The sequence below is a fragment of the Rhodamnia argentea genome, chromosome 1 (genome assembly GCF_020921035.1).
Source record: "Rhodamnia argentea isolate NSW1041297 chromosome 1, ASM2092103v1, whole genome shotgun sequence".
NCBI classification, from domain to species: Eukaryota; Viridiplantae; Streptophyta; class Magnoliopsida; order Myrtales; family Myrtaceae; genus Rhodamnia; species Rhodamnia argentea.
Window position 1 is genome coordinate 1,810,777 of NC_063150.1, and position 10,075 is coordinate 1,820,851.

Here is a 10,075-nt window from a genome sequence, read left to right on the forward strand (position 1 = left end):
TGCATAAACAGAAGTCTTTTCAATTTTCCTATTTTGCTACAACTCAGCAACTTTGATATGGAAGTCAGCACCTTTGCCATCATGGCAGGTCAAATCTGCAGTTGCTACGGTAATTTATGTGGCAGTGTTTGTTTTGCAGGATGGTGATTGTGGATACTTTGAATGGTAGAGCAATCTCGTCGGGCTAAACAAGAAGGTTCAACTAATGATCCTATGGAGGATGCAGAGAAAACGTGTAGCAAAACGGTTAGAATGCTTGAGTTTGATCGCCGACAGATAATTGCTCTCACAACGGTGAAAACGGAGGGATCAGCATGCTCCTGTGTCAAGTTGTGTTTGGCAGATGGTTTCACTCCAGATTTCCTAGAAAGTTTCCTAGAAATCTCTTGTTTTGGCAGTTTCAGTAAAAGTTTGGCGGTCTCCATGTTGTTGTAACAAGTGGCTCCTAGAGTTCCAATGAACTCGCCGAATGTATGCCTGGCTTCACTTCAAGTGGTATGGCCTGGGTGTGTCTTTGAAGAATTTTATGATTACTACTGTATTTGCTGGAGTTCACTTGCTAATTTCGTTATCTTCAACAGTCAATAATCAACTAGCCTAAAAAATTTTCAGACGAAGTTCATTTTTCCTACCATTGCAAACACAAACTGTCGGAGCCTGAAATTTAGAGTTGTTGATTAAAAAAAAAAAAGCGATTGGGGCAGTGTCATTGCTAATAAAAATTAGAACTCGCAAAATCCTCAGAAAAATTACTCACGCGGTCGTTGAAAGTAGTTATTTATAAATCTAGGCCTTAGTAAATTCTGGAACAGTTGGGGTAGACAAGCAAAGCTCCAACTTCATCCCAGTCAAGTCATCGGATAATAACAATCTATCTCTCTATTTGGCATAAAATGTTTACCCACAATTTTTAAATGCTCTCAAATAGACATTACCTAAAGAAGAGATGTTATAGTCAAAAAGTTGACTGCCAGATTAAGATGGCATCAAGCATTAGGGCTGGCAACTAGCTAATCAAAACAAAACATGTCTTTATCACTGTGTATCACACTTTAATTTCGGCCAACGAACGTCAATCACCAAGCAAAATCAAGATGGAATGGGAATATCAGATTGACATCTCGACTGGTCGTGCTTCTGCATATGAAACAGTTTTGACCCGCTGCTTGTTAAGCTGCTAATTTCTGAAGAATGGCCTGCCAATACAAGATTATGATTCATGGATAAATCTTAAAGATGGAATGAAATAGCACTTCAAAAGAATGTAAGTGTACAAACTATACGAGGGTCCAAGAAATTGCTTCACTGGAAGCACAAAATAGCCTCTGCCAAACGGTAAAGCAGGCATTGTCCCAAGGGAAAAACTTACAGGACATAAATGATGTGCTTTAAGGCCTTGGCTGAGCTCCGCAAATGAGATAAGAAGTTTCACGGGGCGAAACTCAGTAGACTGAATACGCCCTCTGCCATCCGCAAAACAAACTAATCCGCGTTGCAGAATGTGCTCAAAAGCCTGCAGAAATTGGACATATGTGTTAGAGAACTCATCTTTCTGCCATAAATGTCGACACTAATTATCATGCTATAAGACTGACTATCACTTAACTTGCAAATAAAAAAACACAGCGGACCCTTAGTGTTAGCGCAGAACTCCTGGATACACAACAGAATCCTTGGGCCTATTCAAGCTACGAGGCATTATCTAATTGATTGCACATGACAGTGATGTAGCAGGTTCTCGTCCTCCCTTCCTAACAGAAACTTTCCATCCTCCTTTACTCTCAGCCGCTGCCAATTAGTGCATAAATCAGTTACATTCTCCAATCTTGGGCACAACCTTTTATACATGGCTCCCCAACTTTACTAGCCAAACCAACCAGTGAATTTCGATGTCTTTTAAGATGCTGAAAATTCTCAACATCAGTTGTTTTGACTGGCGGGTTTGGCTAGTAAATGCTCTTTATATTCATGTGGTCTCCACGTGAATGTGAGTATTCGAAATTCCACTTGCTCTTTATAAAGAGCATTTAGAAAAGGTTTGTCTAGTAAATTTGTAGTCTCGTTCCACCTATCAGCTTAACAACGGGTTCTAAATGCTCTTTATATTCATGTGGTCTCCCTCCATTTATCAGCTTAAACTTTTGGGTTAGAATTTCTAACATTACTGGTCAAGATAGAAAAAACTATACCATAGTCTGCGCAGTGAGGGATTAACATACCATCATTTGAACTCAGATAAAAACCAACATAAAATAAATGTGTAGATTCTGTCTCTTCGACTTTTGCCAACATAATTTGAGGGGTCTGAATATGTTTTACCTTTCTATGCACTATAATTCTGTTAGTGCCAAAAAAAGAAAACAAAAAAATTTGCAGATGGAGACATTACCCGCAGACACACGTCTTGACTGTAATAGTCAGACGTCTGGAATGAATCATGAATGCTTTTGTACTCTGCAGTATTCAGCAAACACGTAAATCATCCACAAAAAGAATATTTATGGATAAAAATCATGTAACCCACAAGAAACATCAATAATGACCTTTCATGACAGCACTGAAGCTGTAAGAATTCTGTTCTTTCACTTCCAACCTCTTCATGCAAACGAGAATATAGAGCTCCAGTATGGAGCAATCTGCAAAAAAAGTTATGCATGCTTATTATTCAGCAAGACAGACAAGATGGTGGATGCACATATATGAAAGTGCATCATTCCCAGCACAGTTAGAGGGCTCTAGAGGGGGAGAAGGAGCGAAGAAAGATAGTCCTCTGTTCCACAGAGTGGCAGGCAAATTTTACCAGAGCATCAAATGATGTTTGTCAATAAGCATTTTCACCAGTAATAGAGACATCTTAATACACAAGTCGTAAAACTAGCAACAGCAAGAAAAGTTGCCAACATTGAGGATGCCAAAAGCTGCCATACACATGGTTTTTTTTTGGTTGAGAACTTATAAATATTGAAGGATCAACTAGATGGAAAATTTGGGCCAATGCAAATAATTTATAAGGAAGCACTCGTTTCTTTGATAACTCAACTACATCCCAGTATCATAATTTTATGTATAGAGCATTATATAGAGAACATTATTTGCTTGGATTGAGATTGAGGGAATAAATAGCAACACCATCATCCTATTATTGGAGAAATGCCTGTATTGTACAACAACAAATTGCATGCTTAGAGGATAAAATGACACATGAATCAATATTGGTTTGACAAAACAAATAGTTAACAAATCTGTACCTCTTAAGCATTCCATTTTCGGTTGCCTCTGCAAACTTGAAATTGCTGATTTGAAGTTCTCAAAAGATAAATTACTCAACTTCAAATCCATATCAGAGACAGCCCGGAATCTGATTTGAGTGGCTTCAATAAGGCCCTCGAATGAAAATTGAAAGACAAAGTGCAAGAGTTTGCAGCATACAATTGCTGCAAAGAACTTACAGGAACTTCACCAAGTGCCGGACAGTGGGACTGAAATTCATAAAAGAATCGATAATTTGCCGGAACCTTTCATCTGAGAACATACTCTGGAGTATAATTTAAGGAACTACTTTTAAAATGATCCTATTTCCTCTATGCTTCATGAGAAAGTATGCACTAAATCCTTCCCTTTCAAGTGAGGAACTTCCAATCAATCCACAAGGCAAAGCATGAAAAGGCCTCCAGCCCTCAATATGCGTTAGAGACAAGATATTCCTTTCAGAAAATAAGTTCTCAAGAGTCAATCACAAATACACTTTTACAATGTATACCAGAACTTAGACCCCCTAAAGGTAGCTGTCGCATGCAGAAAGCTCTCATTTACATTAAATGACGCTTCTTCACACTACTGAGCTGACTGCCAGGTTATCAAGGGGTGGCTAATTATATTACTATGAAAGGCTATACATCCTCAAAATATTAGGATGAGCATAACAATGCTAGAGCATAGCCATGCAGCAGATGTTACTGCACAATGAAATTTCACAGATACAGATGGCCAAGTGTTACCATGTGATGTTAATGCACAGATTTAAGTCCGCTATGCCTAAGCAGGGGTACCCCAAAAGATTTAAAAAAAAAAAAAACAGTCAACATTGCCAATGTAATCAAAAACTTATAACTCCTACAACAAATAGAGGTGTAGTTACACCTGTTTTCAATTGTTTTAACAAAGTGATGTCAAGGAAATGCTCCTAAACATGATCCAGCCTACACCTAAATTCTTTGATGTCCACAAGTTTACCCCAAACTGACAAATCAAATTGCCTTTCTTACTCAAGCTTACTTTGTTTTCATCCTATTCTACAAAATAACCATCCAAGCCACAATTAAGACCAAATAAAACCATACCTCACCAATCAAACTGAGTCTACCGAGATGGCTCATACCTTCATATGATAGAAGGATCCACTGTCCAAGAGAAATCAATCATTTAAAACAATTAAGCTGCTTTTTTGAGAACCAAATGGTAAGTGTGAAATTGATGTTACCCAGTTCGAAGTGAGCATACATGTGCACCAACATGTACCTACCCACTCGCCTTTGGACACAGTTATGACATACCAATGTGATAATAGTAGACGAATGGATAAAACAATGCATCTCATCCCTGACAAAATCAATTGTCTCTCATACTCTCCATTTTCTGAACTATATATGTCCGGTCTGTAACTCTCAATTCTAATTCAGATCCTAAATTTTGCAAGCTAAATGCAATTAAAGAATTTAAGACAAACCAATTTTCTCTCGCGATTCCTCATCACTACATGAGCATGCACATTGCTGAAAAAGAAAATAAATTAGCAAAAGGATACGTGTAGTTTTGCATTAAATTCCATAGCATAGTCATGTGGAAGGTTTGAGTCCACTGGCAAAGACAAGACATGATCTAATAACCTGTATAACTAGAAGATGAGAGAATTTAGCATACTGTAAGTGCTGGTCTCACAGAAAAGAAAGTGGCTCGAAATTCCAATATATCAGGCAAAGAAAATAAACTATCCACGTCTCTTTTCCTATATACAATAAAGAATTTCATCAAAAAAGGAAATTTCTACTAAATCAGAAACCACAGGAACAAAGAGAGAAAGAAAAACAGACGGAAATGAAACAAGTAGAGTAGACAGAATCAGAGGATGACCAGAGACAAATGAAAAGAAGCAAGTATCAACAGAAGCTTCAAGTCCGTCTAAAATATTTTCTCATGTTCTTTCATATGCACCACATAGATAAAGCTGCGCAACGCACCAAGATTTCTTTGAGGTTTTCTCTTTAGAGCTATCAAAGATTTATTTAACATTGAATTGTCCCAATATCCTTTTCAACACTAAATAGCCAGATGGCATATGGTTGATAAAAAATCTTCAAAGAGTTGATAATATGATTCTGCAGTGTGAGAGTAAAGTCACAAGCAACAAAGATGGATTTATCAGAATGCTTGGAAAAAGATACAAAACCAAACATGAGAATGAGGTTACAACTTTCGGTTTGAATCTTATTCAAAGCTACAGCAGCACACGAGATAAATTCTAAAAGGAGTATGAGGAAAGCAAATTGGATTAGAGGGGAAAGGACAAGAGAAGTTTGCCAAGAGACAATGAAAGAATTTAATGCTGAGGGTCTTGCCATTAGGCACACCAATGTCTTATCTTCCTCTTTTCCCCTATAGGACAAGTTGACGAGGAAGTGCAATGGGCGGATCCACGAGCCTTAGCAAATTAAAGAAGATCAATACTGGAGTTAATTGAAGATAGCTCTCTCATTAAAACACCTTAAGAAAATTGGATTCCAACAAACAGATTTACCCTTCAAAGACATATAGTCTGACACCATCATATTCTTATTAGCCGCCCAAGAAAATAAAGTAGGAAAAAGAGATTTGAGAGGGGCTTCACCGCATCTCATGTCATGCCGAAAGCTAACTCTTCAGCGATTCCAATTTCGAATATATCCAACAATAGAAGAGCTTCATTCCTTTCATATGAATTTCTAAACACAAGCACCAAAAGTCTAATACACTTGGCGTACCAACCATCAAGATCAACAGGGTATTTTGTTTTAAAGATAGCTTATTTACCTATATATCTCTTCTTCGGATGGAGGTAGAAATAGCAGCTTTCTATGAGAAAAACGAGACTTTACTCTCTTTTCCAACAGCTGGTCAGCGTCCTGCAAGTTTAAACCAGTATATGCCAAAAGGAATGGTTCGCTTAAGCATGAATCCATCTCAAGCAAACCGAGAGGACACCTGAGTCACAACCAATATCAACGCAACCTAAGTGATTCACTACTTTTTTTCTCTAAACATATCCCCTTCCAAACTTTCCCTCCGTGTTTCTTCACTCTTAGACATTCGAAACGCATTAAGAGAAAAATAAGAAAATGGATGGTCAATACACGACATACCAGTCGGCAACTCACACCAATAAATACAGCTTGAGATGTTACTGACTGCATCGCGTCAAGTAATGCATACAGGAGTCGTTGTTTCCCCTGCCAAAAACTAGCCAAAGTATGTCATCCGCTATTCAAAGATTTCACTTCAAGAAAAAACAAACTTGCCAACTCACATGGGCCAACTCCTACGTAGAAATAAATAATGCCCAGATCAACTATGAGGATGCAAATGGACAAAAATTGGCTGCATATTACCTGAGTGAAGAGGTCAAACTCATCTAGTACAAACACGACTGTTTTATGGGCTAGGCCACACTCCCTGATGAGCAAGCATATCAAACTATTAACTATTTCAGCATGATGATTGATGATTAGCTTGTAGGAAGATAACTGTACACTTACCTCAGCATGGCTATCATGAACTCAGAATTGTCATCAAATGAAGCCTGACAAGGTAATCAAGAAGTATTGGATTCTTCTTTTGCAAACTTTAAGATCATCATTCGATAAATTCACATTAGAAGATGCAATTTACCATCTTTGAGAATACTAGCTGATGCTCAACACATAATTGCCTAGCAATTTCCTGAGTTCATTATAAAACAGTAAGGATGAGAATGGGGAGAAATTTTAAACGATTGACAAATAAACTGCTTAAGAAAATGACATGACTATAGATAGAAGCTATTTAATGAAGATGTGCTTAGGAATACAATTCTATGAGAAAAAAGTACGCACAGATCAATTATTAACAAAGAACGTAACTACAAACAAATACTATGTAACTTGATGTATCGTCTAAATTTAAGGGACACCAAACTATGGATGAATACTGATGTTAAATATAGTTTATATCATGTCCTTCCATGAACAGGACACGACTCTTGCCTGTAGTGCATGGATGGTGGCAATATCACTGAAGAACTTTCTCCCGGCGAGCCTCCAAGGATTATATGGTGGCCACTATAGACAACTAACAAAATGGGAAAGATCATGCATTCTAAGAACTTCCAGTTTATTGGTAAGAGATTAGAACGTGGACCATCTTACTCTTCACTTTTAATACCCTTTCGGCATAAATGAACTTTGTAATTTCCAAGGGTGATATTGATACCCCAGATGCCTTTATTAAAGCAACACTCTTGTAATCACTAAGTACCCCATCAAAATTCTCAGCATCCATTTTGGCACACCTGTTATCATCAGTTACTTCCTTTACATGATTTAATTACAAAGTCATGCACAAATGCAAGATGTTACTAATATTCAAACTGAGGACTCATCATCCTGAAATGGAAGTGTTCAATGCTTCCTACATCAATAATTACATAGCTTGTTTCAATTGCTATTAGCCACATTGAATGACATAAAAGAAGACTTGCCACCATAGAGAGCTATATAATAAAAAATACAACAAATGGTGCCGAAAGGGCATCAGATATTGTCATACCTTGAGAGCGCTATTATCATCGCTGTGCAACAGCCCATTCAATCTGATCTGAAACACAACTCCACCAGACTTTTCATATCAGTGTAGCACATCAAATATGGCTCTTTTACATATTCATGATCTGATGCATAAAAATATCAGACTACTACATTAGTAATATCTTCAAGGAGAAGTTTGCCGATAAAAAAATTAAAGAGCGCACCAAAGTAATCATGTCAGGATATTCCAGAAGCAGATCTTCAAGAACAAGTTCCAACACCTAAAAGGTACAGTTTTCCATTCTTGTGTTACATATAAAAGTTGCAGCTCTTAACAAATATTGCACAGGAAAAGACAAATAAGTAAAAGAGCATACGGCAACTTTTCCAGTCCCACGGGGACCTAGAAGCAAGACAGAATTGTTGCATGCCTCCGTTACTGAACTGGACACTATAAACTTCAACTTGCTGCATAGGAAAAGAATGACATCGTAATTTTGTAACACCATAAGAACTTCCAATTCAAATTCTGCTGGTCTTAAACCAACTCTGCTGTCTCTTCAATCTACAGAAGCGAATCGACGAGATTGAGCAAGGATTAATTGAGAAAGAACACATCTTTAATGCAGCAAATAAGGAAAGAAAGAAAGAAATCAGACCTGTAATTGCTGTCAGGAGAATCGCAGAGAGGCCTGAAGATGAAATTAGGGTTGCAGAGCCTGCTTCTTATGAGATTCAGGGCTTTTTCTGCTGCATTTCTGTTTACCATTTTGTAACGGTATTGTAGAGAAACGGCGAGAAAACAGTGCGATGATGACAGTCACAACTCACTGGTGCCACTTCTGTAGTATAAGCAGAATACAAGACGTTCTAGTAATTGACCAGTTAAACACTCGACACTTATGTACTCAACAGATACAAAGCAGAACAATTGAATGAACCCATCAGTAAGTGCAAGGGTACAAATTACTACATGATTGGGGAAAAATGGAGACAGGGGGGCTGAACAAATAACAAAACAGAGACTGGAGAGAGCGATGTGTTCGGTTTTGAATCATGATCAAAGGACGAGAAAAAGCCATTGGCAAACAAGCCACGGACCAAAGAGAAACGCGTAAGCTGGAGATTACCTTGTCCCACACTCAGCACCAACAACTCCAATAATCGGGCACAAAGAAACCGAGAATTACTCGAACCTGTCCTTCAGAGCGTCATCGAGAGATTGACCGGATCGAAACGCATCTGAGGAACTCTAGAACTTCCGGAATGCTTCTGAATCACACGATGTAACTATGGGAATCTGCAAAAGCATACGGTTGTTCCGCGTGGTCGATGATTGCTGGAGAAATCGGGAAATTGAACTCTAGAACCCTAGAGGAGATGGATCTCGGAGTTAGGCCGAGAGAGAGAGAGACAGAGAGAGACAGAGCGCGGGCGCGCGAAAGGAATGAGCGGGATTGAGCGCGCGAACGAGGGAATAGAAAATGGGCCGGGTCGGACCGGGACGGCCCGAATGCTGGGGATACTCGCCCATTTCATGGCTTGAGCCCCGGGGCTTGATACATGGTAGATAATTCCGAAAATTGAAAATAAAATGACCCAATTACCCTCCCTTTTTCACGAGCGCAAGCAATTCATCTCGTAAAAATCTCTCAAAGCGGCAAAATAAGTAAGCACCGTAGACAGTTTCTTCAATACCATTAGGATTAGTCAAGTAAGCATCCCTCAAATCATTAACGGATGCATTATGTCCAAGACTATAGAAAAACCTGCCTCCTTGAATTGAACTTGGCTTCGGTGACTTGCGAAAGACCTTAGTAGATGGATTTTACACAAGCATACTCACCAATGGCCAAACATGCCAATACATTACACATCCCCGCGATGTCAAGCAATTCGTCTGATAAAACCTTCACAGGACTTTCGAGAGCTTTAAAGCTCGTTCATCATATGTTTCATTGAATGCTTAGTTATCAATGGACTAAAGGGGATTAGTTCTAACTTGTATCCTTGGGGGAGTGTTCGTGCCCGTTTCAAGTGCGCACGGGCAAACCAAGGATGGGAAAGTATTGAATGCCATAACTTACTTACGCTCGTGAATCGCATCAAGCATTTGACCGGCAGGCTTGAGAGGATGTCTATAAGAACATCATCTACGAGTTTGGCCATTCCCATGGTTCAGTTTCGATATATATTGAGAAAAGCAGATGTTTTCAGCCGAAGTCTTCAATAGAGAAAAACCAAATGTAGATCAAGGATGT

At 38.7% G+C, this 10,075-nt stretch overlaps 1 protein-coding gene across 4 annotated transcripts; it reads right to left on the bottom strand.

Moving 5' to 3' along the window:
* Nucleotides 1-856: 856 nt before the first annotated feature.
* LOC115743373 (origin of replication complex subunit 4) lies at nucleotides 857-9,198 on the bottom strand. 4 transcript variants are annotated; one of them, XM_048285046.1, is made up of 17 exons: nucleotides 9,011-9,198; nucleotides 8,474-8,656; nucleotides 8,192-8,282; nucleotides 8,039-8,095; nucleotides 7,837-7,905; nucleotides 6,922-6,972; nucleotides 6,789-6,832; nucleotides 6,642-6,705; nucleotides 6,396-6,482; nucleotides 6,067-6,158; nucleotides 4,805-4,886; nucleotides 3,450-3,535; nucleotides 3,249-3,358; nucleotides 2,544-2,636; nucleotides 2,390-2,454; nucleotides 1,370-1,513; nucleotides 857-1,196 (listed from the first exon to the last, which is right to left on the bottom strand). In XM_048285046.1, exons 2-17 carry the CDS (start codon nucleotides 8,581-8,583, stop codon nucleotides 1,170-1,172), a joined length of 1,272 nt encoding a protein of 423 aa, XP_048141003.1. In that variant the 5' UTR covers nucleotides 8,584-8,656; nucleotides 9,011-9,198; the 3' UTR covers nucleotides 857-1,169. The 4 variants fall into 4 exon arrangements, with proteins under 4 accessions (XP_048141003.1, XP_048141000.1, XP_048141009.1 ...); XM_048285043.1 differs by having other exon boundaries at nucleotides 8,945-9,198; XM_048285052.1 differs by having other exon boundaries at nucleotides 7,837-7,884; nucleotides 8,945-9,197.
* Between the last annotated feature and the right edge of the window lie 877 nt (nucleotides 9,199-10,075).

Bases quoted from the DNA above. Each gene is read 5' to 3' on its own strand.
- LOC115743373 (XM_048285046.1), bottom strand. From the start codon at position 8,583: ATGGTAAACAGAAATGCAGCAGAAAAAGCCCTGAATCTCATAAGAAGC. The intron at 6,159-6,395 runs GTATGTCGTGTA...TTAAACTTGCAG, and splicing joins TTGGTGTGAGTTGCCGACTG to GACGCTGACCAGCTGTTGGA. The intron at 3,359-3,449 runs GTAAGTTCTTTG...CACTCAAATCAG, and splicing joins CGGCACTTGGTGAAGTTCCT to ATTCCGGGCTGTCTCTGATA.